This window comes from Thamnophis elegans, chromosome Z (assembly GCF_009769535.1).
Source record: "Thamnophis elegans isolate rThaEle1 chromosome Z, rThaEle1.pri, whole genome shotgun sequence".
NCBI classification, from domain to species: domain Eukaryota; kingdom Metazoa; phylum Chordata; class Lepidosauria; order Squamata; family Colubridae; genus Thamnophis; species Thamnophis elegans.
This window is the reverse complement of record NC_045558.1, coordinates 110815853-110834487: the sequence shown is the minus strand read 5'-3', so window position 1 is coordinate 110834487 and position 18635 is coordinate 110815853. Positions and strand designations below refer to the sequence as shown.

General features: G+C 36.3%; 3 protein-coding genes across 3 annotated transcripts; all 3 read right to left on the bottom strand.

Annotated features, from left to right (window-relative positions):
* Window positions 1–363: 363 nt before the first annotated feature.
* Window positions 364–1692, bottom strand: LOC116521433 (olfactory receptor 49-like). The gene is made up of 2 exons (XM_032236107.1): window positions 796–1692; window positions 364–390 (listed from the first exon to the last, which is right to left on the bottom strand). Exons 1-2 carry the CDS (start codon window positions 1690–1692, stop codon window positions 364–366), a joined length of 924 nt encoding a protein of 307 aa, XP_032091998.1.
* A 4956-nt stretch (window positions 1693–6648) lies between these two features.
* Window positions 6649–7575, bottom strand: LOC116521432 (olfactory receptor 4D1-like). The gene has a single exon (XM_032236106.1). It carries the CDS (start codon window positions 7573–7575, stop codon window positions 6649–6651), a length of 927 nt encoding a protein of 308 aa, XP_032091997.1.
* Window positions 7576–15047: 7472 nt separating this feature from the next.
* Window positions 15048–15998, bottom strand: LOC116521431 (olfactory receptor 4D1-like). Its single transcript, XM_032236105.1, has one exon. It carries the CDS (start codon window positions 15996–15998, stop codon window positions 15048–15050), a length of 951 nt encoding a protein of 316 aa, XP_032091996.1.
* Between the last annotated feature and the right edge of the window lie 2637 nt (window positions 15999–18635).

Genomic DNA, 18635 nt, shown 5'->3' with positions numbered 1-18635 from the left:
AAAAATTATTTTCTCCAAAAATCTGGGTTTAAATATGTAAATGTAGAAATCAAATACTCTGTGTACACTGGTAAATGGACTAAATTTGTATAATTTATTTGAAGTATAACTTTTTGATCACATAAAAATGGATAAATATGTAATTATATAGAATAGTCATTGAAGATAATGGGCTTAATGAAGACTAACTCATATGAAGTAATGAGTAACTCATATGAAGTAAAGTAACTCATTTAATTGAGGATTAACAGAAAAAAGTATTTTCTCCAATTCATATTATTTTAAGTTTTTTAACCTACTCCAGGAATGATATTAAATGAATAAAATATAAAATGATATTTCTTCCCATACACAAAGCATAATTCAGCTGGAAATATTGAACACCCTTCCCTTGCCATTCCTTTCTTTGGAAACTCCCCCCCCCCCATGTCAGAACTTAGAGTCATCAGAACTTGTACAATGCCATTGAGAATGGGAAGGAGTTGTAGTGTCATTGTTTTCCTCCAATCATCATTGTTAGAGGTAAACATGAAAGTCAAACTTTACTCCTGAACAGTGAATAGTTGCATAGGAATAGGCACTTTTCTGAATTAAATGGAGTAAGCTTCTAGATAAGCTTTGTAGAATTGTAACCTCAATGCATGAGGACATTGTAGGTGATCTTTGACACCAACTCTCTTCTGTGGACATATTCCTTCATTTGGTCTCTACTCACATGCAGTGTAAAGACCCATTTTCCTTTTTTAGAACTTTTAGGTTAATCAGTGGGGATATTTTCTTCCTAGTAAAGTGTGCCAAGGCTTCCTTAACTTGCTTGTTTCTCAGGCTATAAATGAAAGGATTCAATAGTGGGGTTATTACTGTATTCAGAATGCTGGCTACTTTGTTGAGATCTAATGAATGGGTGTTTTGTGGCTGAACATAAATGAAAATTGAACTTCCATAGAAGAGAATCACTACAATTAGATGTGATGCACATGTTGAAAATGCTCTCTGGCGGCCTTTGGCTGAGGGGATGCGAATTACTGTTGCAATAATAAAACTATAGGAGATCCCTGTTACCAGTAATGATCCTAAAAGGAGCAAGGCTGAATTTACAAAATTAATAATCTCAATAGTCCTTGTATCAGAGCAGGCCAACTTTAGAAGAGGATCAACATCACAAAAGAAATGGTTGATGGTGTTAGGACCACAGAATTGCAGCTGACCTAACAAGGTAGTTGGTGTGATCACAACAAAATAGCCCCACATCCAAGAAGCAGCTAAGAGTTTGATGCAAAATGATGTGTTCATGATAGCTGTATACCTCAGTGGATTGCAAATGGCAATGTAACAATCAAATGACATGACTGCCAAGAGGAAGAATTCTGAGGAACCTGCTGAAAAGTAGAAGTAAGCTTGCAAAATGCAATTTTGAGAGGAAATTGATTTTCTTTGATTCATGAAGTTGACCAGCATTTTGGGAATAACTGTGGTAGTGTAAAGAGTCTCTAAAAAAGATAAATTGGCAATAAAGATGTACATTGGGCTATGGAAGCTGTGATCACACCATACCAATGTAATGATCACAAGGTTGCCCAGCAAAGCAATAGTATATGTAATGCAAAAAGAAGCGAAGATCAGAGGTTCCAATCTCTTAGTTGCAGAGAATCCAAGTAGAATGAATTCTGTCACAGTTGTCTGGTTCTTCATTATATTGTCAGCTGATAGGATCAACTATGAATGGCTCCTTCAGCTGTGAAACTTCTAGATAAAATCAAGAAGACATATTCATTATGTTCAAAAGAACCATAGATGTATATAATAAAAAAACCAAGGATTAAATTTCTAAGATACAAACATCTACCTTAGACTTCCATAAATATATGTTTTCTCATGTATTATATATCTTATTATATCATTTAACAATACATAGAAGCCATATTTGTGCTTACATTTCTGTTTTCACAAAGCCAACATTCAATCCATCCAGAACTTTATTTCATATTAATTATACATACATATATATAATATTTCAAAGCCTGCATATTTTAAATATCATGTAGAAGGAATTGTGTTAGCACATAGGTATGAGTCTTTGCTAATTATCATAACTATTAAATATTGTGAGATCAAAAAGAAAATGTAAAAAAAATCAGATTTCATTTATTATAGATTCCATCCATTCAAAAACAAATCATGCTCTCTTTTTTGTTTCTGGTCCTCCTACTACATTGATTATACTGTGATTAAAGATGTTGTACAGTATCAGCTGAAAATCTGTTTTCAATGCAAATATTAAAAAATAGAAAATGTGATGTTTCTTATCACTATGTTACATAAGAGGTGTTTCAGAAAAAAATGGTCTTATTAGTGCATTTATGGGGAAAAAACCACTTTTATATACATTTGATAAAATGTCAATTAATCTATGTTTGCTATATAAATATGGAATGTTTATTAAATATAAATATTCATATTTATTTGACAAATATAAATAAAGTCAGTTAACTGTAATATTTAAGACATCAAGTTAGAACTCAGAAGACTGTCAGTTTTAGACCCTTAAGCATAAAGTCAGCTGAGTGACCTTGGTCCAGGCAATCTCTTTCAGCCCTTGAAAGAAAGCAATGACAAGCCACTTCTGAAAATCTTGCCAGAAAAACGGAAAGTTGTCAAAGGTCAATTATGACTTGAACACAGAACAAACTAGCTAACTAACTAAATCTATCTTATAAATTGACAAAAATCTGTATATAAAGTAGTGTGTGCAGAAAAGAATGAATATTAGTAACAAAAGTTTTCTACACCAACCTGCTTTAGGAAAAACAAGTCTAGGATCCAAAATTATATAAACATTGTGCATAAAAATGTGTATATCCTTTATCTATGTTATTAAAATGACAACTGATGCAGATACCCAGACAGAACAAAATTAAGATAGGGGTGTGCATGGAGAGAAACTAAAGAAAAATAATTGTGTTAATTTCATTTTCCTCTTTATTTCACTCTGCTATGCATAAATTATATACAATTGTATTGCATTCACATTAGCAGAAAAACTTAACATAATGTATTGTATAGATTTTTATACATATATTTGTCATAGATGCATATGCATTCCATATTAATCTTATATTCAAATTCAAATCTGACATCTTTAATTAAATTGACATCTTCTAAAGTACTGAGTCATTTGTGGGAAACCTAATGGCTGTCGTCACTAAATAAACTTATCCATTGTTTAAACAATGTTTTTGTTAAATAAATCTGTTTAAATAATAGCAGTTGGTCAATAAATCCATTTTCTTTCTTTCTATAATTTAGTAAACTATGAAATAACCAATCATTGCCTGGAATAATTTAATAGATTAGTCTAAAAAGTGGTTTGCTGGTCTGTGACAAAGTGATTTTTAATGGAAAAGTTTAAATTACAATAAACTGAGGCACAAAATGATTTTTCTAAAAATCTACAGCATCAAAGTTTTTCCTTTTTTTCCCTTACACATGCATGCCTCCATATACATATATTTATTGTCCTTTGCTAAATCAACTTTCTTTCCAGTAGTCCAAATCTTACATATCAGCAAACATTGTTTTTCTGTAATAAAGCTTAAATACAATTTAAATATATATTTAATTATTTCTTAGTGTTCAGAAGTAGAACATTTTCAATACTTCACAAAGAAGATATGGTGTATAACATTTTAATGACAATTTGTAGAGGAATTAATACTTTTGAAATTGTGCTGTGTTAGACTTCTTATTGGAAAAATATTGAAGTTCAATATTTACCTGTGAGTTGATGAAAATAAATCTTCAGTCCTAATTTATTTCTATTATCATAGTAAAAATGCTAAACAATATCTAAAAACCAAAACAAGAATAACTAAAAACTTACAGAAGATCAATTAGGTCTGAATAGATCAAACAGATAATGTAAAGAAAGAGGGAAGAAAAATATTTTTAAAGCAAAAAAATCCCCTTTTTATCAAGCAATTGAAATAATATTTCAAAAAAGTCATTTAAAAAAAGTTAGTTGAACTAATAAAGAACTTGCAATATTATTGTTAATATGATGATTTCCCACTCTCCATCATTGTTGTCTCCTTTATGAGGATTGCAGGAATTGGAAATGGAGATACAAACATCCCTTTATTAGTTTCAAATAACTTCATCATAGTATGTCATAAATTACTACTTCTTTTCAAGCTTCTTTCATTGTACTTCCCTGCATGTTTCCACTATGAACAGAACAGATAGAAATGTTTATCTGTCCATGTGTATATTTTTGTATAAGAGAGAATTTGGAATATCATGGAGCGTTTTGAATTATTGATTGGAACAAATACAAAACTGCTATCCTAATGCAACTATACTCTTTTTTAAAAAAAAGATGGACATTGAACTCATAGCTATTAGTTAAAATATATTGGAAAAGTTCTTAACTGAATGATTCCCCCAAGAATAAATTAGATCACCTCTGCAATTATTTATACCAAGTTGAATCAAAATCACCATGCACACAGTAACAAAGAGAACATGATATTTTTTCACTTTAAGAGTTGAGAATTGAATTTTTGCCCAGTGTAAATACATAATAATAATACATTTAGAATTACCCTTCAATAAAATCCCAACCTTCCGGCATGTTCTGATGCTGCTACTCTATTTTATTTCACACCAGATTATCTGGGGTTGTGCAAATATTAAATATACTAAGTGGCCACAGCACCTTTGACTGTTATTGCATGTGAAAGTTTGTTTTTTACATGCATCATAGTTACTTAAAATCTGAAGAAAAGGGTCAAAGCCACTAAAACTGCAGCAAGTTGTAGCAATAACCACTAGTTAAATTCAGTTTTAAATTATTTATTTTATGTGATTTATGACAAAGAAAAAAAAAAACCAATGTATTGCCACATAGGCTAAGCAAATCTGGTCACATTTGAAAAGCATAGTCTCTCTTCTCCATTAGTTTGTGAAAAGAAAATGTGGAATCGTTTAAAATTGTAGCACAATGTAGAACCCCTTATCAATAGATTGTTTCAGGAAAAATGGAAAACTACATGAGCTATTGTTAATATTATTATTCCTATTTTATTTGGTTATATAGTCTGGAACTTACCATTAACTCCAACTTTCTGTTCTAATATTCAGGGCAACTTACAACATTGAAATAAAATCATTAAAACCAGTAAATAATTAACCATTGAATACTTGTCAAAAGAGATGTGTGTCTACAATCTTCATAAGTAGTGGGAGAATGGAAGCCAAACAATCCCTTTCCAGGGAACACATTTCACAGTCTGGGATCCAACAGGAGATCATATATTAGAAGTTTATTTGTCTAATAGTATCTTCAGGAGGGCCTCTCTCACTGGTTCGTAGATGGAAAGGAGGTTCCACAGATCTAGGCTTTAAGAATCAACCTTAGCATCTACATTTTTAACAACTGATATTTGAACAACTGATATTTAGGTAGCCATGCAACTCTTTAAGTAAAGTCATGCTCTAATAAGCTGTGTATTTTGAACCAGCCAGTAGCCTAGCCACAGCTTTTATTTAAATAACAACTTCAAACCACTATCCAAAGGTTACAAGTATAACCTCTTGTGTTATAACACAATATCTCATTAGTTGTAGCCAGCTTGGAAAGGGCACAGTTGGCATACTTTTCATAATTTCACAAATATATTCCCCACTACAGATACCATATTTAAACCCAGTTGCCCTCAATACATTTACATCCTGATCTTTCTGAAGGAGTATGGTCCTATTCAGAACATACTTCATTTGGTGTCAGAATCTTGTCATTCTTTATCAACGACACCTCTGGTATATCAAAATAACATTACAGCAGGGTATAATACATTTGAATACTGAAAATAATGATTATGCCAGTATCTCAAGATTTAAGCTACTATATTTTCAGAAAAAAATATAAAACTGGCAACTTGTATCTACTTAGGACACATTTGTCTGAGTATTGATAATGGAGAGGGTTTTCTGGTACCCTTCTCAAGTTGGAATGGGGTTTCTCTTTTTCATGTCTAGCTACCTTTAGAAAAAATATGTAGGACCCCCACACGCACTGAAATGGTAAGATTCTTCTAGGGGGTAAAGTAGGAATAAAGAAATCTAGATATCAAATTTATCTAGAGAAGAATCTAGATATCAAATTTAATGAGTTGGAGAAGGTCTAAAGGTTATATGATAAATGAACACACAGAGGTAGGGCAAAAGCAAAGAAATTTTCAATGCCAGGGAAAAGAGAGATGGGCGGGGTAAGTAATTAACTTTATTTCAATCTTGCACTATATTTTCTAATGTCAAAAGTTCATGAAACTAAGAATGGATTCACAGTTCTTATGCAATCCTAATAGTAGGTGATAGTAAACTCACATGGATAAATTTGGACTCAGAAAATGAATTATATTTGACATATTACATTCCTTCCAGTGTCCCAACATCATTTTATATTGTGGTGGTAAAAATCGAATGCAGTATTACAAACATCCAATTCAAGCATTTGTCCAGGAATATAGCAAAATGAGTCTCAATGTTTTCATCTTCTTCTTCATATATGTTACTAAATTTAAAGAGATGTGCCACAAAGTGGGGGATTGAACTTCAAATTATCCTGCATGCACAATGTGCTGTTTCTGTCTATTTAAACAGATATAATTTTCTCACGAGCTTCTTAATGGTGACTTTCATATCCTTATTCCGAAGAGTGAAGATCATGGAATTCAGCATTGGAGTCAAAAGAGTGTAAAGGATTGAAACAACCTTGTCTGCTGGAAATACCTTGAAAGGACGATCATAAATGAACATCCCTGGAACAAAATTCAAACTCATAACTATGATCTGGGAAGCACAGGTGGAAAGGGCCTTGTGTTTGCCTTCTGTTATATGCCTCCTAATCTTTACTAAGATGGCCGTATATGACATAAGCAAAGTGAAGAAAATTAATGTGAGGAGAAGTCCACTATTACAAACCATCAGAAGCTCAGTTGTGTATGTATCAGCACATGCCAGCTTGATAAGTTGAGGAATGTCACAGTAGAAATTGTCCAAAATGTTGGATTTGCAGAAAGGCAGCTGAAGGAGAATTCCAACCTGGATAATGGAGTGAGCAAAACCACTTAACCATGCTCCTGCTACCAATCCTATGCAAATTTCTTTCTTCATGATAATTAAATATTGCAGAGGCTTGTAAATAGCAATATATCTGTCAACAGCCATTGCAATTAGTAAGAAGACCACTGTTCCCCCTGTTAAGTGAAAGAAGAAAATTTGTGCAATGCACCAATTGTAGGAGATACTATGAGTGTGGTGGAAGAGATTCCACAACATTTTGAGTGATGTGACAGAAGATTCGCTGATGTCTACAACAGCCAAGTTAGCAAGCAGGAAATACATGGGGGTATGCATAACAGGTGTGAGGAACACTGTGATTATAATGGTGAAATTTCCAAGCCAAGTTGTGATATAGATGCAAAGAAAGAGCGGAAAGAGAAGCGACTGCACCCTAGGATTCTGGGAGAAGCCTAGGAGAATAAACTCCACTACAGCTGATTTGTTGTTCTCCATTTAAAATCCTCTTAATGATTTTAAGTATTTTCCCCCTGAAATAGTTAAGCAACATTGTGAATTATTTGTGAACACACATTATATTTAAAACATTTTATGAAAAATATTATATGTTAAAAAATGATATCGTCAAATGCTATCAAATTTTCTTTGCTGTGCATATTTCAAAGGAGGAAACATAAACAAGACATATTATTTTAGCTTATAAAAGTTAATAATCTACCTTTAATATAATTTACATTATACATTTATTTGACTTCATTTTTAGCTTTTTTCATAAAATAAATCATGACATGGTATAATTTGTCATGTATTATTGTTCATCTGAAATCATGTTTACCTACTTTTAAGAACAGCTAAGGACCAGATTGTTTTTACTATGTCTTTACACATAAAACAATAGAACTCAAAGAGGGTTCTCATTACTTTTTCACATAACTCTATATTTAGGTTTTTAAATAAAAAATCTAGTTATTTATAGGATTTACAGGCCATTCTAATCTGATTGTTTATGCTTACTATACTACATTCCAAATCTATAAATTCATTGAAAAACAAATATTGAGAAATATGTTAGCAATATTAAAGCCTAATCAACAATAAAATACATGTTATTGTGAAAGTATTCTATTTATCTAAAAGGAGAAGATGCAACTTCATTTTGCAGGAAACTATTGTCATGAAGAATGAAGCAAAATCTTTCCACCAAATTTCATTAAACATTTCTTACCTTCTCAAATAGGTAAAAATAAATATTGAAAATTGGCAAAAAAAAAACAAAAACCCACAAACAAACCAAAGCCCGCCACCTCAGCCTCTTTACAATTCTCATTATTGTTCCAACTTTAATAAGTGTATCTATTACTAAAGTTCTGAATGTGCAATTCTGGAATTTACTAATACATTATTTTCTTTTAATAAATAGATATCCATTGATGCTTCCTCGCAAACCTTAGAAATGTTAAGCAACAAAATGCACCATCTATTCAGAATTAGTTATATCATAACATTTTTTTTTTAAAAAAGTGGCAAAGGAGTCATATCCAAACGGACTCTGGATTCAGCCTCAGATTAATTTGTATTGGTAGATGTATTCCTATATTTACTAATCATCATGAGGTTATGTGTAAAGTATGAACATGTTAACTCTAGGGACTAAAAACACAAGAGAGGTTACTAAAATGCTGCAGAAGTAGACAGATAGAAATACATTTGTTATTCTTATATGGATCCATTAGAGAAATAGCCTGACCTATGACTACATTTGGCCCAAAATGTCAGTCACTAAGTGAGGCAGTTGTTAAGTGAGTCAAAACCAATTTTACAACCTTTTTTTACTTGGTTGTTAGGCGAATTGCAATAGTCATTAAGAGTACATTCCAAATGCCCAAATTTTGATTACATGACCATCAGAGGTGGGTTCCTACTGGTTCAGACCGGTTCAGCAGAACCAGTAGTAACTTGGTGGCCTAGGTCACTGGAACTGGCAGTGACCAGGCCTGCTAAACCCCCAAACTGGTTCTCCAGGCAGCACTGTAGGTGCCGGCATTGTGCTTTTTGCTTCTGTGCATGCACAGAGCAATTTGAGTGGTATTGCGCATGTACATGCAGCGTGCACTGAGTGCGTATGCGCAGCACACCCGAGTGAACTGGCAGTAGCAGCTACCAGAACCCGCCCCTGATGACCATAGGGATGCTGAAACAGTTATAAGTATTAGAAGCCATTATGTCACCTTTTCAGCACTGACAGAACTTTGAACAGTTGCTAAATGAATGCTTGTAACTCAAAGACCACCTGTATTTAGAAACTTCATAGTTGATATATGAAAGTCCACATACAATCACATATCATACATGTTCATAAAAGATATATCAACTACATTAGTTGATTGATTTTAAGAGGTTGTGTTCCACAATTTTGGCATGATGCAGATCTGATAACCAGATTTCTGTCAGTAGGGATCTCTTTAAAAGAGCTGTACCCATGAATTTAATATGTAAAGGTGGCACAGGTGGCACGCGGAGGGGACCGTGAGGCATTGCTCTGTCAGCTGGCCAGCGCGCATGTGCATGCTAGCCAGCTGAGTTCCTCCTTTTTTAAAGGCATTTTTCGCTCTCCCAGGATCAAGAGGTTTTTTAGGAGCCTTGGGAGGGCGAAAAGAGCCTCTCCCCTGGAGGCCCTATGGAGGCTTCAGGAGCTTCTGGAGTCTCTGGAGCGCAAAAAAAAACCCCAGCCCTATGGGCAAACCTGAAGTTTGGTAACAGACTTCCAGTTTGCTTGTAGGGTTAGTTTAAGTCCTCCAGAGGCTTCAGGGACCGGCCCTATGAAAGAAACCAGAAGTGACTTCCAGTTTGCTCAAAGGGTCCTTTTTAAGGGTCTTTTTTAAGCCTCTGGAGCCTGGGGAGGGCGAAAAAAGCATGCAAAAATGAGAGGAGTGACTTTCATGTGCACATGCGCACTGGGGGTTGTCGCACATTGCATTACAGGTGTGATACACCCATGCACAACTCTCCTGCGCTCTGCCCTTATGGCACACAAGCCAAAAAAGGTTTGCCATTGCTGCCCTATACCATTTCAGACAAATGGTTATCCAACATCTTCTTAAAAACTTCCAGTGTTGAAGCATTCACAATAGCAGTTATAGCAGTTAGACTTATATACCGCTTCATAGGGCTTTCAGCCCTCTCTAAGCGGTTTACAGAGTCAGCATATTGCCCCCAACAACAATCCGGGTCCTCATTTTACCCACCTCGAAAGGATGGAAGGCTGAGTCAACCTTGAGCCGGTGAGATTTGAACAGCCGAACTGCCGAACTGCAGTCAGCTGAAGTAGCCTGCAGTGCTGCATTTAACCACTGCGCCACCTTGGCTCTTCTCAACTTCTGGAGGCAAACTGTTCCACTGATTAATTGTTCTAACTGTCAGGAAATTTCTCCTCAGTTCTAAGTTGCTTCTCTCCTTGATTCGTTTCCACCCATTGCTTCTTTTTCTATCCTCAGGTGCTTTGGACATAGTACATCATCTACGTAACTGCTGCAAGAAGATAACACAGATTGACTACAAACAATAGCATGACAAAGTAGCAACAAGGAGCACTGGAATATCTGCACAAAATACTCTTTTCCTGCAAGCAAGAAATGATAGTACCACAAAATAGACAAAGTATTCAATTGAAAATGAAATGCTAAACTGCTCTGGAACTTTAGAATTCAAACATACAAATATCTGCAGACTTCCCAGACTTAATTGTTGATAAGAAAAATTAAAAGGTCTGGATAATGAATATTACAGTACTTGGATATATCAGAATAGAAGAGAAAGAATTGGAGAGTAGTAGTAGTACCCCTGCTTCTTTTTATCATTTTATCTTGTCATTTTCTGATAAGATGGATCAACTTCAAACAGAATTAGGAGTGGTCAGCTATGTAGTGGAAGCAAGCCCACTTGACCCTTGAGGTCCAACTTCACCAGCAGGGACTCACACCCGACAAACTCCAGAGCAGGGATCCTACGAGGTACTAGAGACTCACGGATAACAATGGCCACACCCCCACCCCTTCTCTGGGATCGCGGCTGATGAAGCACCTGAAAACCCTCTGGGCACATCTCTACGAGGGGGACTCCTCCCTCCGGGCCCAGCCAGGTTTCAGTAATACATGCCAGGTCTGCCCTCTCGTCTATAATTAAGTCCTGAACAAGGGGAGCCTTATGAACTACAGACCTGGCATTTAGCGACAGCAGCCTGAGACCAGGGTCCTGATTACTCGCGCCATCTGGCCTTGGAGTGGGACTCATAGGGCCAGAAGGAGGGATCTCTGTGACGTAGCGAGCCCTCCTTCCCCGGTAATGGCCCGCCCTAAAGTCCCCGCCATATCTGCCCCTCCCTGTTAAGACTGTAATGCTCCGGCCCACTCCCATGTCCGTAGTCCCTCCACCCACCCCCACAGGCCCCGTGTTTCCCGACAGGCCCTTCGAATCAATCATCCTCTCACATAAATACATCCACTCATCCATGCATTCCCCACATAGGTCAATTAAAACACAAAAAATACAACAGTAATAAAGTTAAAAAGTGGGTACAGTCATCAGTCAGGCATACCATTCACACCGCATTCCTAAAAAAAATTTTTTTGGAGCACTGTGCACATATAAATTAATAGCTGTGCAGATAGATCTTAAAGATTTGAGGTAGCTGAGCACCAAAAGTGGTATACAGGTGGTATACAGGTGGTAAGCAAATGGTATACCTTGTTCTTGGAAAGGTATAATAAAAGGTCCAGAGTCTAAGGAGTCTAAAGTCCAGGGTGGCCGTGGTGGATCGTGAAAGAGGGGGGGATACATTAGAAACATTAAATCCCCTCTTATAGTTTTGCCATCTTCTGTTGCTCCCTCCGTTGGACAGATGTACCAGGGAGCAGACCAAGGAGCACACTGTAGATGTTACCGACAAGTCCGGGGGCCTCCGCACTCTTTGTAAGCGCCCCCACCCATCCAGAGTCCAGTGTGCCTCAGCGAGATGACTTGCGCGGGCACTATCCAATATAATACCCCAAGGGCAATGACGGGTGGTAATGATGATAATGATGGTAATGATGGTAATAGTCAAGGCCAGATGGGGCTGCGCCAGCGAGTCCAAAAGCCCAGAGGCCGTGGCCAGAGGAGGCCAGATGTTGAGAGGCCAGAGCAGGGGAGAGCCAGGTGCCAGGCAAAAGACACGGGGGGAGAGCCCACAACAGCAAGGGTGGGCAGAGGAGAAAACGCACCAGGAAAGCAGCCAGGCCAGGCAAGAAACAAACAAGCCAGGCAAGGAGCAGAGGAGGAAAAAGGCAGCGTCAAACACGCCAGGCAAGGAACAGAGGAGGAAAGAGGCAGCGTCGGCAAGGGAGTGGGGCCAAACAGGGAGGGGGGGTTGTCCGGAAGGGCTGCTGCGACGCCAGGCAAAGCCAGCCGCAAAGCCAGCTGCCCAGTTTATCCAGTCCCAATAATAGTCCAGCTCGCTCACCCCCTCTCTGGGACGATGGCAATCAAACGAAGCCCCTAAAAGCTCAGCAAGTCGAATAGGAATGCTGAAAACGCTGGAAGACGCCACCGCTGCCGCCAGCGAAGCGCCGCCTCCCCCACCACCGAACAGCACAGTCAGCACAAAAGTCTCAGAGATTTGGATGGTCCAGGGTCGCCTAGGAGTGACGACCCCCCAAAAAGTCTGGATTCCTCGGGTCCCCTGAATTCCGGACATCCCCAGGGACCCCTTTCTGAGAGGTGCAGAGTTGTTTTCTAAAGATTTTTCAGCATTTTTCACCTGGTTCGTTCAGAGCGAAAACGCCTGGCAGCCATCTCTGATCTTGCACATGCGCACTCCTCTGTAGACTTGTGGAACCTCTTCTAGCGAACCGGTTAGAACCAGCAGGAACCCACTCCTGCTTCCTGACCGCATTACATCTGCCGAGGAGGGAAAGGGCGAGCGGGCGCCGGAGAAGAAGGCAGCAAAGGGCTGGGACAATCGCCATCTGGCTCCCGACTTTCCTCCTCCTCCGCCGCCGCCGCTTCGGCTGCTCTCATTCAGCACCGGGAGCCGCTTAGAGGAGGGAGGAGAAGGAATCTCTCTCTCCCTCCACACACGCTCGCCGCTCAGGACGGCAGGGGAGGGGAGGCAAGAATCATTTTTTTTTTCTTAGCTCTGGTGGTGATGAGATTGTAGCCTCCTGAAGGAATAGGTATGTTATTTGAGAACTCTCCTAGATGTATGGTACTGATTTCTGCCTTGAAATCACACACCTCCTTTTACACAACAAGTAAAGATGGTGTCTAGGATAGTCTTTGCTTACTTTTGGTTGATACTTCACTTGTGCCACTTCCTGGAGTAGAAAATTCTGGCAACAATAACTGATGACTTCACCTATTCAATAAATTATTTCCATGTGCTTTTTCATTAGGCTACTGATTAGTTGGTTCTGAAGAGTTAGTGCTCTTCCATGGAGAGTAGATTTGCACATTTAGAGTCTTAAAGGTCACATTACAATAATTGTAATATTCAAATGCACTTCATCACAACCACCGTCTTCAAATTCAGTTTCAAAGAAGATCAATAGAACTAACAATCTACTCTTTCTGGGTAGTATACAAGCCCACTGAGAACTTACTTCATCTTATTCCAATATGTAGCTTATCTGTCTGTCCGTCTGTTTTTCTGTCTCTGTCTCTGTCTCTCTGTCTCTGTCTCTCTCTCTGTCTCTCTCTCTCTCTCTCTTCACTAAATGAATATACACTGTATATTCATTTAGCAGTGGAGAGTTTCAATTTTTTTAGAACCTATTCTGTGGGTGTGACCTATTTTGTGGGCATGGCTTGGAAGTCATGTGACCAGGTGAGTATGGCCAACTTGACATCACTAATGCACACTCAGTCATATGCCTCCCCCAAGCCATGCCCGCCCACGGTGGCAAACATTTTTGGGACTCCAATGAAGGGGGGAAAGAGAGTTGGGGAAACTCCCAAAAATAGACAATGGGAGGATTAAGGGCTGAAATTATGGAGATTGGAGAAGGCAAGACAGAGAGAAATCCAGGAGAAAGCTATCACACACTGGAATGAGTGAATGAGGCAGACGGAGAATGAAAGGAGATAATGTTTGGGCAATGTGGGGGGGCTTTCTCGCACGCCTTCGGAGAAAGAAAGAAGGCATGTGAGAATGCCATTTGAATGAAGGAGGCTGCAGGCTCCTTGGCCCTTGGCTATGCGATCTCCTTTCGTTCTCTGCTATCTGAACAAATGAATGAGGCTGATGAAGAATGAAAGTTGAATTGAATTGAAGAATGAAAGGCGATCACGTCAGGTGGGGGGAGTGAGTGAGGGGCGTGGCTGGGAGGCAGCATTCAGGTACTGTGCCATCAGACAAACCAGTTCTAAAACATACGCTGAATTTCACGTACCGGTTAGAACCTCCTGAAACCCACCCGTCATTTTTTTAGGAACAATTTCACTGAATGCATTGTGGTCACTATAGGAGGAGATACTGTGTTTAATTAGAAGTATTTAACTAGTTAATACAGTAATTAATATACAGTAATAGCCTACAAGCACTTTATGCTAGTTAAAATCCAGGGGTACTGAGTAAACCATATGTAATAAATGCAATATTTATGCCAGAATGGTGACAAAATAATAAACACATACACATAAACACACATACACTTTACACATAAACACACATACACTTTATCAATAAAATTTGAAAATAAATAGAAAGTGAAGATCAACAATGTCTTGTAGGGAAAAGACACACAGAACCAATATGTTCAACTACCAATATTTATTGAAGTATACCACACGTGTGTTCTGAGTTATTAAACCTGCCTAAAAAGTTAGCCATTTATTTACTGACTCAGCAAGTTTTCACATTTTTATATTTTACTAATTCAAGAGTGGTGCTACTGAGTGGAAGACTGAACTTTAAGTTATTCTGCATATTACCCTCACATAGAACGTGGCACTTCTGTTTTTTCAGACAGACAGATTTTTTTCATAAGCTTCTTTATGGTGACTTTTATCTCTTTATTCCGAAGAGTGAAGATCATGGAATTCAGCATTGGGGTCAAAAGAGTGTAGAGGACCGAAACAACCTTGTCTGCTGGAAATACCTTGAAAGGACGATCATAAATGAACATCCCTGGAACAAAATTCAAACTTATAACTATGATCTGGGAAGCACAGGTGGAAAGGGCCTTGTGTTTTCCTTCTGTTATATGCCTCCTAATCTTTACTAAGATGGCCGTATATGACATAAGCAAAGTGAAGAAAATTAATGTGAGGAGAAGTCCACTATTACAAACCATCAGAAGCTCAGTTGTGTATGTATCAGCACATGCCAGCTTGATAAGTTGAGGAATGTCACAGTAGAAATTGTCCAAAACATTGGATTTGCAGAAAGGCAGCTGAAGGAGAATTCCAACCTGGATAATGGAGTGAGCAAAGCCACTTAACCATGCTCCTGCTACCAATCCTATGCAAATTTCTTTCTTCATGATAATTAAATATTGCAGAGGCTTGTAAATAGCAATATATCTGTCAACAGCCATTGTAATTAGTAAGAAGACCACTGTGCCCCCTGTTAAATGAATGAAAAAAATCTGTGCAATGCACCAATTATAAGAAATGGTGCGAGTATGAGAGAAGAGATCCCACAACATTTTGAGTGATGTGACAGATGATTCACTGATGTCTACAACAGCCAAGTTAGCAAGCAGAAAATACATTGGTGTATGCAGAACAGGTGTGAAAAACACTGTGATTATAATGGTGAGATTTCCAAGCCAAGTTGTGGTATAAATGGCAAGGAAAAGAAGAAAGAGAAATGACTGCACTTTATGATTTTGGGAGAAACCTAGCAGAATAAAATCTACTACAGTTGTCAGGTTGTTCTCCATTTAAAATCCTGTTACTGATTTTAAGTGTTTTCCTCCTGAAATAATTGAGAAACATTGTAAGTTATGTCACTGAATTTTTCCTAGAACAATTTACCAACAATGTCAATTACAATCAATATTACGTGTTAAATATGTTTTGTTGTTTTTTTGCAATTAAGCCAAATAATATCAAATGTATTTACCTTGCACATTTCAAGGGTGCAGAAGCCATACTTTTAAATTATATAAGTCTATTTGATTTGAATCTTTTTATTTTAATCAAAGAAATCATAGACACGGGGTATAATTATGGGATGTAGGAGCTAATAATATAATATAAATTACATTTAGATATTTATCTATTTTAATGTATTTCCAGGACTTATATTACACTTTAATCAATCAATCTTAGTAAAGCATTTCACAAATCTGTACCTTGAGTGGGAAACAAATATGATAAAGGGACAAGGTATATATAATAAAAGTTATTAAATAAACAAAAATAAAAAAGAATTCATAAATTGAAGCAGAATTGTATCAAAATTTGGAATAATAACAATTTTAACAATAATAAAACCTAATTGAGAACCTAGTGCGGAAGTGTCACAACTATCCTACTTTTAAGTCTTAATAAAACAAATCTTTACAAACTTTTATAATATCAAGAGGAGAAAAACTAGTCAATTATCTATGAGATATACTGCATTATTACATTTTCTAAATGTTCTATATATTTAATATCTACAACTTTTGTTGCTGTGATAATCATTCTTATGCATTACCATTAATAGATTTTGATATGTGATAAAGTAGAATAGAATCCCCCTTTCTTGAAATATGAATATATGCAGTGTCATCTCACAGTAATGTATAAATATATAGTATATTGTGCCATACTTGTTTTGTCTGAATATATGAAATAAACCCATTAAGTGGCACTCACTTGTATATATCTTATTCAATGAAGAATAAACCTCTTATTTATATGTTTCATATATTATTTAAATAGGTTGACTCAGATTTGACAGTCACTTTCCTAATATTATATTTCTATTTCTCTGTTGTCATAGATAAATGTTGCTATAACTGACTATAAGTAGTCAGTACTCAAAATGATAAAACATGCCAATAGTCATACACAAACTCGTTGGCCATATATTGCTTATTCCAAATTCAGTTTTGAATTTACTACATTTATAAAATAATAAAAGGGGCTGTGTAAGAGAGATTTTTTTTCATACCAGAAGATGTCTTATTCAACAGATATTGAATGACTGAAGCAGCTCTAATTTTAACATGCATTTTTTTTTACAGTTGTGAGTCATCCCAATCAAACACTCTCAATGATATAAAATTCTTCAGATCCATGCCTTGGCTTAAGAACAGAAAAGAAAAATAGACAAAATTAAAATAACATAATCAAAACACAATCAAGAGCAAAAATCATACATCACATAGATCCATATAAAAGTTAGCAATCTATATATACAAGAAAGCGAACTTGTTCAGAGACGTAATCAAACTGTCCTTTTTTTTGTCATAATGACCAAATAAGTCTTGAAGTCTTTACATATTTTCTGAATGTAAGAAAAAAGCTGGGCATTCAAACATAGAGCTAAGACTATTACTGCTGTGACAATCAATATTATTATTATTATTATTATTATTATTATTATTATTATTATTTCTAAACTATCATTAAGACATTGGATTATAATGTAAGAAATCATCATTCTGAAAATCCTAAATTGGTCATTTTGTAGGGTGAAGGCATCTTTATTGAAGTTTATGAACTATTAATATTTACCATAAAGATCCAGTGAAAGTTATTTTATAGTTATTTTTTGAGTTCCCAGTCTAGAGTTGAGAGAGTGATCCCCACCTCACTTTAAAATACACTGGCTTCTATCTCAAAAAGATGACAGCATGTTGTACATCTCCTAATATAGCCACCTTAACCACAATACCACACTTGCTCTCATTATATTCATTATATGCAATTACTTTTTCCTTCTCTCATTATTTAAGAAAGGAGATATTTGTAAGCCATTCGGAGTTCTCTCAATATAAGATGGGTGGCAAACAAATCTAATAAATAATTGTAAATGATCATTATATGGGAATGAATAATTAAATTGTTTCAAAATGGCTAAATATGAATTGATAAATATTTGTAAAATGCATCTTTGATCCAACTATACTTATCAATACATACAGTACTTGTATCAATTGTAAAATGATTTGTATTACTTACATGTTTCCAGAGTTTAGATAAGTCAGCCTGAAGATGGCATTTAAATTTGTCAGTCCTATATTTCTCAACTGTCAGGTAGACTTATACTGGTATTAAATAAATAAAACCTTAAGCTACTTAATTTGAATTCAGTTCTGAATTTATTTAAATCATTTATTTAAATCTATTAACCTCACAAATAAGTAGAACTGAACATTAACAATTCTTATTCTTTTCAATTCTCACTTTAAGAACCAGATCTATTGCTGAAGTTGGAAATTCTGAGATTTATTGATGCATTCTTTATTTCTTTGAATGAACTCACTTTTATGACATTTTGCCTCAAACTTAGTAATGTTAACAGAAAAAATGTACAATTTGCATTCAAAAAGATATGCATGTTATTATGGTGACTGTATAATTGA

What these genes read in the sequence shown, in the direction of transcription:
- LOC116521431 (XM_032236105.1), bottom strand. Translation starts at nt 15,998, where the DNA reads ATGGAGAACAACCTGACAACTGTAGTAGATTTTATTCTGCTAGGTTTC.
- LOC116521433 (XM_032236107.1), bottom strand. Translation starts at nt 1,692, where the DNA reads ATGAAGAACCAGACAACTGTGACAGAATTCATTCTACTTGGATTCTCT. An exon ending in AGCAAGTTAAGGAAGCCTTG is followed by an intron (nt 391 to 795) that starts GCACACTTTACT and finishes AGGAATGGCAAG; the next exon opens with GGAAGGGTGTTCAATATTTC.
- LOC116521432 (XM_032236106.1), bottom strand. Translation starts at nt 7,575, where the DNA reads ATGGAGAACAACAAATCAGCTGTAGTGGAGTTTATTCTCCTAGGCTTC.